Genomic DNA, 20,348 nt, shown 5'->3' with positions numbered 1-20,348 from the left:
TGTCCCATCAGTGTGACAGGTAGTGTCCAGAGATATTTCGAGACTTCAGGTTTTATTTGATCTTGGTAATTTTTTGTTATGTGTTTTTAATCCGCTTAAAGTGGATATTGTGCAGTTTTATTGTATGTTTCATTCTGGTTAATGTGGATATTTTATGAATGCTTGTTGCCTTGGACCTCAGTATCAGTGACTAATAAATCTCTAATAAACACAAACATCGTTCATTGCTTTGCTTAGCTGGCCTACAGATTGCAGACTGTTTTAAGGCTCATCAAGTGAGAGCTATGGCTACATCAGGGGCTGCAACTTGGTCATCAATTCACACCTTCATGTCCCATTACTGTCTGGACAATCTTATCAAGAAGTGATCGTAACTTTGGGCAAGGAGTTTTGCACTAGAGGTGTGCATTTGTTTCCAATGAATTATAAAAACACAATGAATAAGAGCAATTACTTTCATTCTGGGGGGCAATTAGTTTCATTCAAGGGGCCCCAAAACAAATCTGGGCCCCCGTGAATGAAACTAACCTTATTCGTTACAATTGTTTGACATTAATGAATCAGGCCTTAAGTCTAGGCCTGAAGCCAGGGCCTTGCCTAAAGTGGAGGCTGAGGCTCACGACCTAGCACTATACTGGTGCTGCGGCCTAGGCCCGAGCGCAACACCGGAGTCTCTTACCTGATCCATCGGGAGTATCCAATGGCATGGTTGGGCCTTGGGTCCATGAGTCTGGGCAAAGGCTGGAGCCCGAGCCTAGACCCTAGACCCTGGCTCAATGCTGTGACCTAGCCCGGAGGGCAGGTACCAATACCTAGGCCACAGCCCAAACCCAGGCCTGACATTGCGACCCAGCCTGGAGGATGGGTCTTGATGCTGGGGCCTCAGCCTAGACCGGAGCCCAGGTGCAATCCTCTGAGACCTGGGCCTCTGCCTCAGGTTAGGCCCAAGCTCAGAGCCCAGGCCTTGCGCTGCTTCCCTCTTCATAGTCTTCCCTCCTTACAATTGCCGTACATCAAAATGGCACCGTCCAGTGTGATGAATGCGCTGGAAATAATTAACTCCGGTGCAACCCCAGTAGATGGCATCAGAAGAAAGAAGAGGATGAGGGAGCAGCTCGAGGCCTGGGATCTGGGCCTAGGCCTGACCTGAGGCCCCAGTATTGGGACCAGACCTCCAGGTCATGGTGTCGGGCCTGAGTCCGGGCTCCAGCTTAGGCTGAGGCCAAGGCATCGGGATTCAGCCTTTGGTTTGGTCATGGTGCTGGGCCTGGATCCGGGTCAAGGCCCTGGCATCAGACCTGGGTCTGGGCTCCGGCATCGGTCCAGGCCTGGATTCGGTCGAAGTGTTGGCCTTGCATAGATAGAGGGCATGGTAGGTTGCCACGACTTCAGCCTACAACAAGGCTGACGCTTCAGCTTGGGCCTAGGCCTTACCAGCAGATCTTCTCTGGATCGGGTAAGTGAGGGTCTAGGGGGAATCTTGGCCCTGGCATTTTTCCGGGTGGGTGGGCGGGAGCCCCCCCCCCCATTTGTGATTTTTGGCCATTTTTTCCTTTTTATTGCCTGATTTTTTTTTTCTCACAAATTAAATGAATCGTGCAATCCACAAACTGAAATTCATTGAAAAAAAAAACTCCCGAAAACAAAAATCCATATTTTTCCCCTGCACATCCCTATTTTGCATACCCAGTAGTCCACACTCTACAGGAGAAGTTCGGTTTGCTTTTTTCAATAAGTGCTTTGCTGCCGCCCACGTGTCATGGCTAATTTATCTCAGCTTGTATAAGGAGAAGGCAAGTTTGCTTACCATAAACAAGACTCTCCGTAGAGTGCAGGATGAATTAGCAATGCTGCTCTCTGTTCCCCCAATCTGGAGAGTTGACTACCAAGCTAAAGTTAAGCTCTATATTCAACTGAAGGGCTCACAAGGTAATGCCCATATAGGAACTCCCGCACATGTTCAGTAGAGCAAAAGCTTTATGCACTAGGAGAGAAGGGTCTGTTTGGCATTGAAGGATATCATCATCCAAGCATCATAGCTGATTCATCCTGCTGTCTACTGAGAACTAAAGGCAAAAAGACTAGAGCAAAGAGCTTTACCTGACCAACAGATTCAAACATTGCCAACATTACTCTATCCCTATCCTCTCTCCCATCCCTCCCATTCCCATTATGCTGAGTGAAATAGCACCTTTAAGGTTGTCAAATAACCAATTATAATTCCTAGAATGAGAATATATTAACCTGAGAGACTGTTATTCATCATATCAAAAAAAAGATGTCTGTATTATAAGCCATGAACTTTAACTTTTGTATTTGATAGCTTCATGCATTGGAATATATTCATGAAAATGAATATGTACATGGAGACATTAAAGCAGAAAATCTACTTTTGGGCTACAGGAACCCTGAACAGGTAAATGTTTTGCGTTTTTAACTATCTGATATTCTAATATTTGTTAATTGTAATCTGTTGTATTAAGTTCTTCATCATAGCTTTGGACTTTTGTTTACAGTTTATTTTATTATCTCTGTGAACTTCTCAATGTTATTATAACCAACTAAATAGCAGAAAAAAACCCTTTTTCCCCCACTGATTTTCTCCTGTTTTTGTTGATTATAATAAACACTGAGAAATTCCCAGAGAAAATAAAATAAGAAAAAAAATCAGGTTGGTTTTAAAGCGTTACTCACGCAAAAATGTCCACATACGCATGTATGTGGACCGTGAACAAGCAACAATTATTTTAAAAAGACACAAAATACGCATGTATTTACCCATGCACATGTAAGGAATAAGGGGGCAGAAAAGGGGCAGGGCATGAGCGTTCTCAGATAGGACCAAGACTTGCAGGTGTAACTCCAAATTTTAAAACCGAAACCCAAAGCGCATGTACACTGCATAACCGCATAACTTAACTATTGTTCCTGATGAGAAGCAAGTCTGTAGATCTCAACTTTTAGGGCTTATAGAACAAGGTGAGGGATCCGTGTCAACTGTGGGGCACTTAGGATGAAGAACTAGAGGTCTGAAAGACCTCGTTATTAACTGGACAAACTGGTGAACTAATTGCAAAACTGAGAATGTGCTTCGCGTGAGCATGTTTTAAAATTCACTGACATCCGCGCGTAAAAGCTGACAAGGTACTGTGGAAGACTCGCGTGCTAGCTGTGCTCGAGAAACTCAAAATTAGGAGCATACGCATGGCTAATGCATTTTAAAACATGCACACGCAAGTGAGCGCACCATTAAAAGTTACAGTGTATCCTCACTCGCACTTGCTTTAAAATCAGCCTCTAAGGTTCCTGACCATAGCTTAAGAGTAAGAAAGAATTATGCAAGTTAAGAGAGGGATACATTTTATCACCGGTGTGCTGGTATCTATGCTATGGGCCTATACACTAGTTTCTATTAATTGCCACGAATAAACACTGAGGGGACACTCCTAATACACCCTAGAAGATAAACACGGTTAGTGTATTGGGGGGAACATGCTATTTTGTTATATTAAGAGTATAGTTAGGTTTCTGACTGCTCTGGAGACAACGTACCCAATATAGCAGGAGGCTCGCAGTCGGGGAGCAACATCCGGGACCCTCTGGCACTGAAGCCATGCCCATGAGCAGTATTGCAGCAAGCCATGCCCCCCTACCAGCATACAAAAATTCATCCTAAATAAAGTAGCTAAGTGTATACTTGCCACAAAGTCTAGCTAGACAAACTTTTCAACGCCACAAAGAAAGAGAGTACAGAATCACCGCAGAAGCTGTCATAAGTAATTGTGCCAGAGACATAAGTGAAGAATACATGGTACAAGAGCCTCAGAGTTCACTGGAAAGAGACAGAGAGAAAGAAGAGAGGTTAAATAGACATACAGAGTAAAAAAAAAACCAAAAAAACATAGAAAGGAAACAATACAAAACACTTGTTATCTACTTACCTGCAATTAGAGTGTTGATTTTGTCCTGCTGCACCTGCAAGACAGAATTGGGACACACAGGCTCACTTTCTTCATAGTATCATTAATTACTAAATTCATGATATAGAAAGTATAGCAGTTAATACTCAAACCATACTTATCTGATTATTTTATGGTAAAGTTAGGAGAACTGGTTCTCTTCTAAAGTAATTGTTAGCTGTAACAAAAGAAAACCAAATTGTTAATTGCGAAAAATTCTCAGTGCCTTTATAAAGTTTTCGTCACTTGCTTTTCACTAGTTAAACTTGTTCTAGTAAATCTGAGTCACAGCTCAGAATTTGTAAGAATTTAATCTGCTTGCTTTTGAAGTTTGTTTTTTTTTTCTATTTGGGTTCTGCCTCCCCTCTCTTCCCCTGGGAGGGTTCCGGACCCCTATTCTTAATTTTGGTAGACCCAGCAGGAAGGAGAATTCCTTTCCTATCCTCCCCCCCCCCCCTGGGCATTTATAACCCCTTAGCCATTCAGTACTGCCTCAGCCACTGCAGCGGGAGGGAGGGTCACTATGATTACACCCCAAAGGGGCGGGGACTTAGATGAACGCACACATTTGATTCATTGCTGTTGCAATTTCTCATTTGTAATGTCCTCCCACCAGGGCATGGAGCCAGATGGTCCCAAACAAATAAAAAATCAGCATTATACACACAAAATTATTGAATCCCTAAAAAGGAAAGTGATCATATTTGGAGTCTCATTGCAGCAAGAGGCTCTGCTAATCTAAATCTGCTTTTTTTAATTTTAAAAGAAAGCCCAGAACAACAAAATACAGCTCAGTTTGCTCTAACAACTCATAGCTGGATCAGACGGTTTCAATGAGCCTGAGATTGAGTCCCCAATTTTCTACTTCTGAACCAAACCACAATCAAGAATCAATACCCATTGACTTCACTTGTGCTAAATGGAATCAGCTACCCACAAGTAATGACCTAACCAATTCAAACTGTCAATACTCAAAGGAGTTAGACTGTTGGAGGAACAACATACTCTCAGAAACAATCACCGCTATTATGTCCAAGTCCATAACTTTTATGGCATCTTTTTAGCATACCAAATGCCAAAGAAAATAATACCTACCTAAAAAAACAAAACAGGCTGATCTGCACCAAACATCTAAACACATTTTATGAAATTACTTGAATGTATTCTGTAATAGCCCTTTGTACCAATACAGTGCAGAGATTCTAAGCATCCAGTTCATAAAAGCTCTGCTTGTATTTATTAAAGGAACTGCTTATGGGTAGTAGGTAGTATTCCTCCAGGCCTGAAATTTGCATCATGAGAAACGAAGGAAATGTTGCCTTCTGGATTTCTTGGGATTTTCCTATCAGGAACGAAGACATTTTAAATAGGCAGAAAATACAAAATATAATTTTTTTCTTTCAATAAACTTTTTATACATTTCATTAGATTATGCGCAGAGTGAAGATATAAAGAATAAAAGATATATGTGCATAAATGGTTTCCCTGCCACACCACCTCCCCCAGTTGCCTCTTCAAGTGCACGTAAAAGTTTGCACGAAATCCCTTCCATGCCTACATTTTTTTACACCCACAATCCCAGGGCAGTTTTCAAAAATCCATTTACATGCAGAAATGCTTTTGAAAAAGCAGGCCCAAATTGCTGGACTCGTTGACATACATTGAAATCAATGTAACATAATATAAAAAAAAAAATGACAACCCTTGGTTTAGCTATGTAAAAACATAGTCCATGGATCCCTACGCAGCGTACACTGCTTGGGAGCAGAATATGATTCAAGCCTGACCCAGGGAGGATGAGAGTTAACATCCAAGCAGTCAACAGGCTGGAAATGCATCACTAAATTGAGCATTACCATGCCCATATCCCCACACACAATCCTTGGCAAGCTAAATAGTGCTTAATTTGATCCTGGGAGCTTTGTTCTGCCAAATAATACTTAAAATGTGCCTGTGTAAGTCGGTGAACCCTCCTACAGAGAGGCTGCAGGGAATATGCTGAAATAGGTAAAGAAGATGGGGCAAAATGCCCATCCTCAGATTCATCCTTCCTGCCTAGGAAACATGAAGGTCTACCCAGTCCTACCTGTCTTTTTTTTTTTTTTTTTTTATACTAAAGGGATATTATTTATTTTGCAAAGGTCTTGACAATTTTGAGTAACATTAATGTCCAGATACTTGAATCATAAATAAGTTGTAGAGCCGAATGAGACCCTATTGGGAAGATCTCAGATTCTAGCAAAATGTATTTTAGATCTTGAAACCAGACTATAATTCTCTAAAGTACTGAGTAATGATGGTGCAGATGTCTTCAGATCAGTGATGAACAACAAGATAGAAATCAGCATCTAATGAGACTGCCACATTAAACCTGTATCCAGAGAGATATGGAGAAACTATGATGGAATAGGCTAGAGGGCTCTATCGATAGATTAGAAAGAAGAGAGACTGAAGAACATCTTCGTCTGGTTTCTCATAGGATCTGAAGAAGGGAGAAAGAGAAGCATTTGGAAGAATGGGAGAGCATAAAGAGCCTTAATCCAGGCAATTATTTTTTTTTTTCAGGGAAGCCAGATGTTAGACTAAGGTGGTCATTTCTGTTTGCCATATTGCAATCAACAGCCTTGTCTGCGTTGAGCAAAACAGTCATTCCTGGAGAACTGCCTCTGTTAACCAAATGTTTAATAAAGAGCTGTTTTGTATTATTGGTAGATAACTGTACTGATCTGGGTCTATCAGACGTACCATAATAAATCTGAGAAACAGTTGCAAAAGTTTAGCTAAGATTTTGATGTCTGAATTTGTAAATAATATGAATGGTGGTATGTACTGTCCTTCCATTTTTTTTAAATTAAAGTCATAGGAGCATCAGTTAGATTTCCAAGGTGAGGACTTGGGTTATTGTAGGAAAATGAATAATTCCTGGAGCATGAGGTGGGGGGAAGCTCAGAAGAAAATTTCATATACAAAATAAAATTTTAAAAAGAATAGAATAAGGTATGAATAAAATAATAGAGAAAATGAGACCTGAATGGAACACAATAGATGGAGATCAAGGAGGCTGCAGAGGTTTGAACCAAAACTGGTAATTAAGGGATCAGTAACTATTTGGGAAAGCTGGGCATTTTAAACAATGCAGAGGCTGTGCAGGAGACCAAATAGCGGTGCTTAATGAGGCATACTGCATGGACTGAACTGCAAATGCGTCATCAGCCTCATAATATGCATAAGAATATAAGAAATTGCTATAATGGGTCAGACCAAGGGTCCATCAAGCCCAGCATCCTGTTTCCAAGAGTGGCTAATCCAGGCTACAAGTACCTGGCAAGTACCCAAACACTAAGTAGATCCCATGCTACTGATGCCAGTAATAGCAGTGGCCATTCCCTGAGTCAACTTGATTAATAACAGTTAATGGACTTCTCCTCCAAGAACTTATCCAAACCTTTTTTAAACCCAGCTACGCTAACTGCACTAACCACATCCTCTGGCAACAAATTCCAGAGCTTAATTGTGTGTTTTCTGATATGCATAACTGCTCAGGTGACTTCGGTCTCCTATTAAAAAAAAAATAAAAAGGCAGGAAATCTGAGCTTGTCTGGGTCATGACATTGGTGTGAGCTAAAGGCAACAAGCCCCAAATGCCTGCCCATGCTTCAGTCCACTCTGCCTCCTTTTCATACTCTTTCCAACATTTATTTGTTGTAGTATGTAGGATTCACTGGGGAAAACCTCTGTGCTCGGTAATCGATAGTTACAACACACAGGAATGTTCAGACTTATATTTCCAGTAGATTGTTTCCTGGCTCATTAGAGGAAATAAGCCCACAGAAGTGCAGTCAGTAGCCCTGATTGCTTTAGGGAACTGAACTATTTCAAAGAAACTTCTTTGCACCTCCTTCCTCTCTTGGTTAGTACAGGGATATTTTATATAGCCCGATATAGCCCACCATGGCCTTCGGAAAAAGCGTTGACACATTTAGAGATAGAGGACTGTATTATGCTAGTTATGTTTTCTGCCCCTGTCCTTTGGAAGGTGCCAGTAGCTAAATAACGCAGATGATCATTATTTGCGGGGCAAGCTGAGAAAGTGGCCTAAAGGCGAAAGTTGATGTCCAGCTTCTCTGAGTGGCTGATATAATAGGCATTGGGCACAGTTAAAATAATTTAATGCCCAATGTCCTAAGCTAATGGTATTCTAATGCATCAGGAGTTAAAAAAAAAAAAAAAGCACACTAACTGCATATAAAAATATGATTTGTGCACAAACAATGTTTTTCTCATATAGAGGGTAATTTTATAACTGCATGTAAAACTAAAGTCTGCAAGTAGAAAGTACTCATGGATTTTAGCCCAAATTGTCAAAGTGGACTTACACCTATAAGGCTGCTTTGAAAATTAGGACTTTGAAAATAAGAAACATAGAAATGTGACAGCAGAAAAAGACCGTATCGCCTATCTAGTTTAACAAGCCACCCAAGTCATTTAGCTTTTCAATTCTCATAACTTTGTTTCAGATCTGTGTTTATCCTATGCTTTCTTGAATTCAGATACTGTTTTTGCCTGCACCACCTCCACTGGGAGGCCACTGCATGCATCTATCACCCTCTCTGTAAAGAAATATTTCATAAGTTTACTCCTGAGTCCATCTGCTTTCACCCACAAGCCATGATCTCTTTTCATTTTAGAGCCTCTTTTCCATTGAAATATGCTCACCTCCTCTGCAATGACATCTTGGAGATATTTAAATGTCTCTATCATATCTCCTCTATCTTGCCTTTCCTCAAGGGTATTCATGTTAGAAATTTAAATCTGTCCCCATATGCTTTAGAACGAAGACCACTGACCATTTTCATAGCCACCCTATGGACCAACTCCAACTGGTTTATGTCCTTTTGAAGGTGCAGACTCCAGAATTGTACACAGTATTCCAAATGAGGTTTCACAAGGGACCTATACAGGGGCAATAGTGCCTCCCTTTTTCTGTTGATTATTCCTCTTCTAATGCAGCCAAGCATCTTTCTGGCTTTTGCTGTCGCTTTATGCACCTGTTTTGCCAAATTAAGATCAACAGAGACAATCACTCTCAGATCGAACTCTTCTTTCATGCTTAGAAGAATTTCACCCCAATACTATACCTCTCCCTAGTTTTTGCAGCCTAAATGCATAACTGAATTTTTTATCATTAAATCTTAGCTGCCAGACCCTAGACCATTCCTCAAGCTTCGCTAGATCCTGCCTCATGTTTTCCATGCCTTCTTGGCTGTGTACCCTGTTTCAGATTTTGGTTTCATTGGCATGAAGACAATCCTTTCCAGACAATCCTTTCACAATGTCACTGCCGAAAATGTTGAAAAGGATCAGTCCAAGGACCAATCCCTGAGGCACACTGCTAATGAAATCCCCCTCCTTGAAATGAGCTCCATTTACCACTACTCTTTGTTGCCTCCCACTCAATCAGTTTTTAACCCAGTCAGTCACTCTAGGACCCATACCAAGGGTGTTCAATTTATTTATGTCTCCTATGTAGAACCATCTGAAAGACCATACTAAAATCCAAGTATACTACATCTAGCGCTCTTCCTTGATTCAACTCTTTGGCCACCCAGTCAAAGAAATTGATCAGATTCATCTGACAAGATCTACTTCCGCTAAACTTTGCAGCCTCAGATCTTGTAATCCACTGGATTCCAAAAACTGCACTGTCCTGTTTTAGCTGTGATTCCATTAATTTGCTTACCACAGAGGTCAAACTAACCGGCCTATAGTCCCTAGCCTCCTCCTTACTTCCATTTTTATGAATAGTAACCACATCTGCCCATCTCTAATCCTCTGTAAGAACTCCCAATTCTAAAGAACAGCCAGTGGAGCTGCCAGGGCATCCATATGTTCCCTTAGAAGTATCCCATCTGGCCCCATTATCTTATCTACTTTAAATTTAGTTAGGCCCTCATGAATACACTTTGCTGAAAATCGATTGAGGTTTACCTCACTTCCAATCTATTTGTGTTCGTTTTATGGGGTCCTGCTCCTGGACCTTCCATAGTGAACATCAAACCACATTATTTGTTAAGCAGTTTAGCTTTTCCCTCATCATTTTCCACATATTTCTCCTCTTGACCTCGAGTCTCACTATACCGCTTTTGCTCTTCTTACTATCGCTAACATCTTGTTTTACCGTGTTTGCTATTTTAATTCCATTAGAAGTTTTGCATTTTTGCATTTCTGACTTTCTCCGCTTCTCAAGATATTGTCATGACTTCCTCTTTCTGTGATCTCTTGCAGTTGGAATGCTAACCTTTTCTTTCCTTACCTTTTCAGCTACTTCTTTAGAAAACTATAGTGGGCTCTTTTTTATTTACTTTACTAACAGTTATTATTGCAATTTCCACACAGTATACTTATTTCCATTTCTTTTTACTTGTTTGTCTATTTTGTATTCTGTTTCTATTATTATGCAGTTTTACATATTATGAGTTTTATGCATTTAATTATGAATGTTCTTATGTAAGCCATTTTGAACTCTTCTTATGTAAGCCATTTTGAACTCTGGACCTAGCGGCACCTATAATTTATTTTGTTTTAAAATTTATCATCTTTTAGTTTTGCCCATTTCTGCTTCCCCTAGATTTTCCCATCCAGCTAACTATTCCTTGAGGCAATTCCCTCCTTTAATCAAGTTAGTTTTTCTGAAGTCTAATCTCGCCTTTGAATGAACCTTCATCTCCTGTGCTCCAATACTTAGCCACACCATCCGGTGATCACTGGATCCCAGATGATCAACTACTACTGCATCAGAGATACTGTCGCTGCTGTTAAACACCAGGTCCAATATTGCCCCCGCCTATCTGGGTTCTGTTACCAATTGAGAGAACCGTTCTCCCTGCAGAGAATCCAGGATCTTCCTGCTTCTAGGAGACACTTCAGCCAGGATGTCCAAATCAACAGACTTGCGCATTTTAGATTTATACCTGCTCCAGTCCAGAGCAGGAGTAAATGTGTGCATGTACATTTATCCTCACACTTTTGAAAATTAAAAGTATAGGTGTAAATGATTTCCCTGCCCTAACTCTGCCCCTTGGAACACCTATTTTTTTGTGGGCATGAAAATACATGCATGTCTTAGACACATACTTTTACGAACACAGCCCCCTGTGCAATTTTCAAATGCCCATTTACTTATATGAAACCTTTTTGAAAATCAGGCCTGTTACATACAATTTGAGTTGATTTGTACATGGCAGTCTCTGCCAGCTGCATTGTACAAATAAAAGAATTTTAGACCTTATAAGTAATGAAAAGAGTTGTCTGCAGTGTACAAATCAACTCCTCGTTAGAATTCTCGTCACTAAAATTCTTTAATGATGCCAATTTTACAATGAATACCTCTGAACGTGTCTGTAACACCACCCCCTCAACCCAGCTCCCGAAAACTCACCCCGAATCAAAGTGCCCTTTTACAATGGGTCCATATATAGAGTATCAGACTGAGCCTTATAAAGAGGCAGTCTCTCCCCCCTCTCCTGTTACACCTACCAAGGAGCTGTAGAGCATAACATACGTACACCAGCTGAGGAAAATTAGGGGTTATGTGCGCTGGTGCTGGCCCTGCCTCTGGGACACCTGCGCCCTGCCCCCTTTCCCACCTACTTTTTCTGGGCACGCGTACATCAACGTACGCACACCCTTCCCAGCTATTTGAAATTCATGCAGCTCCTGCACGGCCCACGTACATGCGCATGTGTCCGTTTTTGTGCACGCCAGGCTTTTAAAATCTACCTCTAAGTCAGCGAGCAGACAAGTTAGCCAGCTAACTTGTGCCAGATATTCATGGGGGGTAAACGTCCTGCTAAATAGACTCACCTGAAGTTATCTGGCTATATATGTAGCTGGATAACTTTAAAATCTAACCACCTATGTTTGAATATAACCCATTAGGTTTCAAAGTTATTGGCTATCTAGTTAAGTAGCACCGTTTAAAAAAAAAAACAAAAAACCCCCCAAAACACACAAAAATAGATGTTGAGCTGGCCTTCAACTCAATTTTCTCCCCTCCCCCTTCCCAAATTTCATAAATGGTCCTGGTGGGCTGTGTGATCCTCACACCCAAACCCCTTCTAAACATTAAAAAAACAAAAAAAGCATTGCAGGGTCTGCAAGTCAGGCCCCACCATCTCCTTTTTTTAAAATCAAAATCAGGCTGTCTCCCCCCCCCCCCCCCACACTTCACCCACCTGCAGTCCCCATGTCCCAGAGTCCTTCTTGGACCCCAAACAGCCCGACCCGGGGCAAGGCAAGCACTTACAGAAGCAGTGCTGGAAGCGCCGGGAGCAGGTAAGTGAACACTTTGCTTCAAGTGGGCTTTTTAGGGTGTGAAAGAGGGATTGGGGGAGTGGCCCAGGCCATAGGTCAACCATTTCTTAACATTTAGAAGATGTTTGGGGTGGTGGGGAGTGTGTGGCCGGTGAGGTCATGTAAGAAACTGGGTGGGGGAGGGAAATCAGGCTGCAGGACTACTCTGCATCTTTTTTTTTTTTTTTTTTTTAATGTAGAGTGGGCTCATTTGCGGGTAGATTTTAAAAATGTTGCATGTGTAAAAAAAAAAAAAACCCGGGGGTTATGTGCATGGCCGGGTCTTGCGCGTGCATTTTCAAAGGGGCCCGTTACACGCAGAAGTGCTAGGCCGAAGAAAAGGGGTGGGGAGGGGCAGCGCTGGAGGCAGCCGGTACAGCAGCCATTTGCCACTGTGCCGGGGAAATGCGCGCGCGCCAGCAGTCGGCCGGCGCAAGCAAGTTGCTTCTGCTCCAAAGGAGCAGTAAACAACGAAACAAAACCAAAAGAAAGGTACGAGACAGGGTTTAGGGGTGGGGAGGAGAGGAGAGGGGAGGGAGTATGGGGAGGGGGGTTGGGAGGTTCCCTCCCAGGCGCGCCGGGAAGAGCGCACACATGGACGTATGCGTGCACCATTTAAATTCTACCCCTTAGTGTATGGTTTGAAAAGGAAACCGGTAAGAGGCGTATCGGGGAGGTGGGGCAGAATTTGGACTTCCTTTAGGATTTTAAAAAGTCTTGCACGTCAAGTTCAACTGCTCTCAGTACGGCAGGAGTAAATTTGAGCTGGCATCCATGCACATTTTCAAAAGTGTGCAAGTCCGCTTAGAAAATTCAGGATATAGTTTGTGCTTACAAGGTAGACCCACAGTTATAAAGTTACCTTCTATGTGTATGATATATTTTCATCCGTTTAGCCCCTTGCAGTAGTAATAAAGTGGTTCTAAAGCTTATTCCGGCTTCTCGTAGAATTTATTCTGGCAGACCGAGAACTGCTACATTTTCTCTTTCTAGTGAATTTTTTTTTTAGTCATGGAAGTTGTCAGTACTGGGAAACAGGAATATTCTGTGACAGTGCAGGTGTCCCCTCACCGTCCTGCCCCTCTGCCTCTGCCCTATTTTGGAGGGATCTCCCTTGCAGTGAGAGATTTTTATCCACTTTCCAAGCCCATTTAAGTCCTTTGTCTCCCTGCTGAGATTGCCAAAAAGGGTGCCATTTACTGCCCCTTGTCATGGTGGATGTATAAGTAATGTGGATACTTGTCCACTGTGACCTGGACTGAGACCATCAACTCCTTTCACATTGGTCAATCAAACAGCTTTCAGGTATTAACTTTGATCACTAAGGACCCAAATTTAAATTTGAACTGGTGACCTAGAGGTGAAAGGCATGTGGAGTAAGAGCACACGCTTACGTACTATTTTCTTCTATTCTTGTACATTTCTGCAGTTGTGGGAATGCAGTAAAATGTGAATTTCCATAAAGTAGTGGGGCTAGTTCATTCAAATATGTAATGTGTGTAGTTATTTTTTTGTTTGGAGGTAGGGATTCTCCTATACAATGAGAGGACAGATAAAAGGCATCTTGTGGTTTATGATGGCTGAGTGCCCAGCTGGAGAGAAGCTAGCAGAGGAGCAACATAAAAAAAAAAAAAAAAAAGAGAGACTGAAATCCAACTCAACTCTGAAACTAACTCTGAGTACAGAGGGAGAGAAATTAAAGTGGGAGGGTGGTGGTTATAGCCCCCCAGTTGTACATATTTTATTCTACGGCACCATTTGGTTTAATAAAATGTAGATCATAGGCTGTCCTTAACCTCAGTTTCTTAAGGCTTAATTATAAAGGTTATACTTTCAAAGGACAAAAGCATTATTCATTTATCTGCTCAATGTCTTCCAGGTTTATCTTGCAGATTATGGACTTTCTTACAGATATTGTCCTGATGGGACCCACAAACTGTATAAAGAAAATCCTAAGAAGGGCCATAATGGGACAATAGAGTTTACGAGCATAGATGCCCACAAGGGAGTAGGTACGGTTTTTTTTCCCCTTCCTTTCTTTCTCTTTGTCTCTCTGTCTCTGTCTCTCCCCTATTGGATTAATGGTGTTTTGTGTATTAACCAAGTATATTTTGCTCGGATATGGAATGCAGTAAGTTTATATAAGTGCATGGGGGGGGGCAATTAATGGTAAGACTGGGGGAGGGGATGTAATAGTTATTTTTATTGGCAAAATAAGGACCGATCAAAATAGTTAAGGTTAAATTCTATTTAACCACACAAGATAGTAGTGATTCATACTGCAAGCGTTTGCACTGTATTTTATAAAATAATTTTATTTTAAGGCAGGTACAGTTGGAATGCAGTCTTTTGTGCATGAGCTTGTTTGTCCCGTAGCAACTAATACTGTAAATGTCCTATTTATATTGCTAGTCCACTGCCTGTAAAATATGGTCCTGTTCAACCATGAAAGCTAATCAGAGTATCACAGTCACAGCCCAACATTTGGCAAGTGGCCAGGAGTTTCATACTGAAGCTGTGATAACCAAAAGTGAACATTTCCTGGCAGCAAAGGGCAAACATTTAAGGGTTTCATACTGGGCCCTTTAATACAACTGGTCATTAATGAATAGGAAATATGTGACTGGAATTTCAGCAGTACGATGAGAAATCTTTTGATAACTTCTTTTCCTTTTTAAAATCTGATTCTGGTTGTCCACAGTACTGGCCTTTCCCTGGATAGTAAAGACGAGTGGCACGGCCTTTTAAAACTTGGCACGCCCATTTCTGAGTTCTGGATTTCTTTTAATGACCCAAATGCAATAAACTATTTCCCATAAGCAGAACGTGCATGAAACCTCTCAATGCATAGGACTTCATGTCTATAATTACACGTCAATAGTTCTGTTCTTTTGCACTTGACAACTTATATTGGTAGGTCTGTGGCACCTTGACAATTGTGACAGCCCAAAGTCCCTGCAAAGGCAGACATAGGCACATATAGCAATGAATCGCTTGGGACTGCAGGGAGAGCTCCCAATGAGGAATTGGGAGAGAGGAAGGAAATAGAAGGACTAGGCTTGCTGGGAATTGTAGTCTTAGAGGTTTGGCTGGTAATGCTAATAGAAGGTGATTGGGGTGGTATTTGAATATGGAGGAAAATCTCCAGGGGGAGAGGGCAGGCAGGAGCCAGGAGGCTGAAAGGAAGGCAGATGGCCACAGGCTGCTCAGAAGGTTCAAAGAAGCCCATGCCAGTTGGAGAGACACACAGCTTGTTATAGAGGCTGCGGCCTAACAGAAACTGGCTGTCGTCCCAAAGGGATGTCAGATTGGTCACAAGAAGCCATATGCCAGCCTGTACATATAAACCGGTATTTTACTGTACATGTTCGTCTGTGCTTGAAAAAGGTAGAACAGTTAAATGAGGACCAACATATAAATGAATGGAATAAAAGTGAAGTTTTGCTGCAAGTTATTGTCTTGCTCAGTGTTTTTATGATTGCTTGGAGGTGATTCAAAGTGGATTCAGAGGTCTGACTTGTGACAACGGTAGTGAACAGCATCACAACAAAATTCAACACATGCATATTTTTATCACAGTTTCTAAATGAGAATTTTAAACTATCATTGTATAGAAATTACTTTTTTAACTATAAAGCGTTAACTTTTTAAAAACGCTTTCAGTAGCCTTTCATATATCTTACTTACTTAAACTCACTTTGATGGTATTGGAAACACATTTGCAGGCAAATTACATACATAGTCCTTTTATTGGATATTGATTGTACTGCCTTGCATTCCTAGGCAGACTTAATTCAACAATTCCCTAATTAGTTAAAGTCATAACCTATGTCTTGTATTCATTTACCATTAATTAAACCTTAGCTGTTTATTACACTGCAGTCCAAATCCAATAGCAGACCCATAGAGCCATAGAAGATGGGAGTGGAAGGTCAATATTGAAAATATGTGGTGCACGGTCCCTCTGATGGCTGCATTGTTCACAATCAATGCAGCACAACTTTCTTACTTGCTCTGTCAGCAAGACAAAAAGTCAATTCTAATGTTATGCTAGAGGAGAAAAAAAATGAGAATTATTGAAAAACTTTGACCTCACTTGCAAAACAATATTCTCTCAACTTCTTTTCTTCCAAATTTTTCACTGTAAAATGATGGTTCTCTGCTCGCTTTTCTGTTGAATGTGAAATGGGTAAGTGTCACAAATTAAAGTTGCAGGCATTAGAAATCTAAGCACATTAATTGCTATCCTGTTGCTTTAAAATGATACTTTCTAATGAGTTTTAGTTGGCACAAACAACTACATATTATTGCCTTTTCTATTAAAAGGACCATTGACCATGTAATGCGGAAGGTCTTGGTAATTTGCCAGCACTGTTGAAATCTGCAGTAGTTTAATATTGGTCATTAGGAAAAATGAAATCAGACTGCCAGGTATAAGGGAATTGCTTGGCTGCACCTGCTTGAAACTTTGTCATTAGACCTTTCATAGCTATTTATAAAATGAGGAATACTAAACATTTAAAAGAAATTCTTGGCATCATTTTTCTTTTCATCTGCTCTCCCCAGCTCTGTTCTCTTTGCAAGCAAAAATAGTGATCGAAGTGATGGGCAATAATTCTTTTGTCAGGTAACTAGCAGTTTCAAGGATTCCAAATACATCAAATCGTACAGCATTTATTAATCCCAACTTTTTTTTTTTTTTAACGGAAGGGGTGAGATTAATGAACAGCGGTGGCAAGCGACCTCTAGCTGTGCAGACTGAGGATTGCTACCGGCGGGGGTGGGTGGGTTTGGGACGGTATATCCCCCATAACCTTCTCCCCCCCACCCAGCCGTTCCTACGCGTACTGCCTGAGCTTTTCCACCCTTTCAGAACTTTACTCCGTGAGGACGGACCCGAAGCACGCTGCTGGGGGGGAGGGGAGGGCATGCCACGCCGGGGGGGGCAGAGATGGGTAAACGAGTGCCAAATTAACTGGATGGTAAAACAAAGTGAAAGTAAACAGCGTGAAAATTAACAACTTTGAAAAAGTTAAATAAATAAATAAAATTGAAGAGGGGGGAAGAAAGAAGAGAAAAGTTGAGGGAAGGTGTTTGCAGAACATGTTAGCGAGTCAGGGAAGAGGAAGGCAAGTTGCCCCCTTGAGAGGATGTACAAGTAGAACTTGTTCTATTTTACTGGCTATTCCTAGAGCAGGGACCTTTGTGATCTTGAAAACTTACAAATGATTCCAATTTTCTGATCGGGACATTAAGCCAGTCTGCATGGTGGTAGCAGGCGGTGCCAGTGTGCCCACAGTGAGTGTCCCTTCCTCCCCTCCCCCACACATTATCCTTTGGGAACAGTAGTGACTGAGGATGCTGTCTCCATTTGTAAAAGGAGTGATTGATTAAATGAAAACACAGGCCAAAAGCGGTTCACACAACTTGACCAGTGCGATTTGTGTCATCCTCCTTAATTACTGGGTGGGACTGCAAGAACCACCACCAAGAATTACAGGCCCCTAATTCTTGAAAGCTGGATCACCCAATTTAGATCCGTGCATTTCCGTCATGCACATTGTGACACCCGGATTCTTTATTCCCCTTTCTACTTCTTGTGGCTGAACCTCTGAATAACTTTCTCAAGCCAGGAATTTCTCCTGCAAAGGGTAGTACAGCGCATTACCAGAGGGAACATGCAGCCAGCCCTCTGAGATCGTCTTGGAATCCCTGAAGCAGAAGCATTAACAATAAACACTTTCAATTTGTGTTTAAATCTTTCTTTTGAAGAATTTATTTATTTATTTATTTATTTTACCATAAATGCTCAAAACCATGCAAAAGGGAAAAGTCAAAAGGAAGTGTCTTAAGTCATCAACTTATATGCAGTAAATATATTTCTATATACAGATAAATGGCATATTTTTCAGCTAAAAAAAACCCAAAACAAACATGTCCCTATTTGTCTTCCAGTCCTTGAAAAAAAAGAAATAAAAATTATGCCTCATTTTAAAGCATCACTTCACTAATAGATTGCTACAACAATAAAATTAAGCTCTTCAGATTTCAAGACTGTGACTGCACTGGGTTTTCCAGGTCGTAATTGTTCAGCTTATTGGCTAACATCACTTTTTTCCATGCTCAGTTACTATAGCGTAAAAATGGAATTTGAAGCTTAGGATAGGTTTAAACCTGAACTGATGTCAAACAGTAGGCTAGTAGTAATTGACTAAGGATATCAATGTTTGATTTTCTGATTTTCAGGAAAGAAAATACCTTCGGTATTTCACTTTTGTTTCCACAGTACAGGAAATAAATGTGATTTTAAAAGTAAACGTTGCCAGACAGTTATAGGTCTCCAATTTACAGTTCTTTTGCAGAATTTTTTTTTTTTTTTAACTGCATGAGGACTCCTATAAAGACTCAAGGCTATATAGATTTAGGCTGTCATTTAAAACAACCGACACTGAAAATTTCCCAGTGACTGAATGTGAGGGAGGGAGGGTGGGATGGGGGCTTGGCAGATATGATGGTCAGTGCAAAGGCAATCCCTGCTGCATAGGTGCCAGCTCCAAGGGGGTGCAGTGGATGCTCCAAGACGCCCCCACTATCGAATGTGCCCCCCCTGCCCCATGTCTTCACTGTTCCAGACCCACAGCAGCCGAGGAAAGAAGAGGAGAGATTGAAGGGGAGGGTTCTCAGGAACACACAGCACTCATAGAGGTGGCGCCTATGCCCCCTGGTACAGAGCAATTGATAAAACTTCAGTCCTGGATAGGGATGTGAATCGTTTTAGGACGATTAAAATTATCGTCCGATAATTTTAATATCATCTTAAACCGTTATGGAACACAATACAATAGAGATTCTAACGATTTATCGTTATAAATCGTTAGAATCGTGAGCCGGCACACTAAAACCCCCTAAAACCCACCCCCGACCCTTTAAATTAAATCCCCCACCCTCCCGAACCCCCCCCAAATGACTTAAATAACCTGCGGGTCCAGCGGCGGTCCGGAACGGCAGCGGTCCGGAACGGGCTCCTGCTACTGAATCTTGTTGTCTTCAGCCGGCGCCATTTTCCAAAATGGCGCCGAAAAATGGCGGCGGCCATAGACGAACACGATTGGACGGCAGGAGGTCCTTCCGGACCCCCGCTGGACTTTTGGCAAGTCTTGTGGGGGTCTGGAGGCCCCTCCCAAGCTGGCCAAAAGTTCCTGGAGGTCCAGCGGGGGTCAGGGAGCGATTTCCCGCCGCGAATTGTTTTCGTACGGAAAATGGCGCCGGCAGGAGATCGACTGCAGGAGGTCGTTCAGCGAGGCGCCGGAACCCTCGCTGAACGACCTCCTGCAGTCGATCTCCTGCCGGCGCCATTTTCCGTACGAAAACGATTCGCGGCGGGAAATCGCTCCCTGACCCCCGCTGGACCTCCAGGAACTTTTGGCCAGCTTGGGGGGGGCCTCCTGACCCCCACAATACTTGCCAAAAGTCCAGCGGGGGTCCGGAAGGACCTCCTGCCGTCCAATCGTGTTCGTCTATGGCCGCCGCCATTTTTTGGCGCCATTTTGGAAAATGGCGCCGGCTGAAGACAACAAGATTCAGTAGCAGGAGCCCGTTCCGGACCGCTGCCGGACCGCCACTGGACCCGCAGGTTATTTAAGTCATTTGGGGGGGGGTTCGGGAGGGTGGGGGATTTAATTTAAAGGGTCAGGGGTGGGTTTTAGGGGGTTTTAATGTGCCGGTTTTGCGATTTTACGTTTTTTCGATTTTTCACGATATTTTACCCCCCCAAACGGCAACAATACGATTCCCTCCCCCTCCCAGCCGAAATCGATCGTTAAGACGATCGAGGACACGATTCACATCTCTAGTCCTGGATAGGAATTGCCCTTTCTCCTTTTTGTCGTAAACAGTGCGCACCATTATTGCCTGGGGAAGGTAGGGCAGCCAACTTGAAAAGCCATCTACTATAGCACTGCACACTATTGGAAGGGGCAAATTATCAAAATACAAGGGATATTCTCCACCTCTCTTGATTGGGCTGTTTGGCTGCCT

General features: G+C 42.1%; 1 protein-coding gene across 5 annotated transcripts in view; it reads left to right on the top strand.

Annotated features, from left to right (window-relative positions):
• The window catches only part of VRK2 (VRK serine/threonine kinase 2), a 164,028-nt gene that overhangs the window by 57,048 nt on the left and 86,632 nt on the right, over positions 1 to 20,348 (top strand). For all 5 annotated transcript variants that reach the window (XM_029593732.1, XM_029593729.1, XM_029593731.1 and 2 more), the window contains exons 7-8: positions 2,324 to 2,416; positions 14,191 to 14,323. In XM_029593732.1, the coding sequence (XP_029449592.1) occupies positions 2,324 to 2,416; positions 14,191 to 14,323 (226 nt within the window). The remainder of the gene's footprint in view (positions 1 to 2,323; positions 2,417 to 14,190; positions 14,324 to 20,348) is intronic.

Source organism: Rhinatrema bivittatum, chromosome 3, assembly GCF_901001135.1.
Source record: "Rhinatrema bivittatum chromosome 3, aRhiBiv1.1, whole genome shotgun sequence".
Taxonomy (NCBI): Eukaryota; Metazoa; Chordata; class Amphibia; order Gymnophiona; family Rhinatrematidae; genus Rhinatrema; species Rhinatrema bivittatum.
The sequence above is the reverse complement of the archived record's forward strand: the minus strand, read 5'-3'. Positions and strand labels throughout refer to the sequence as shown.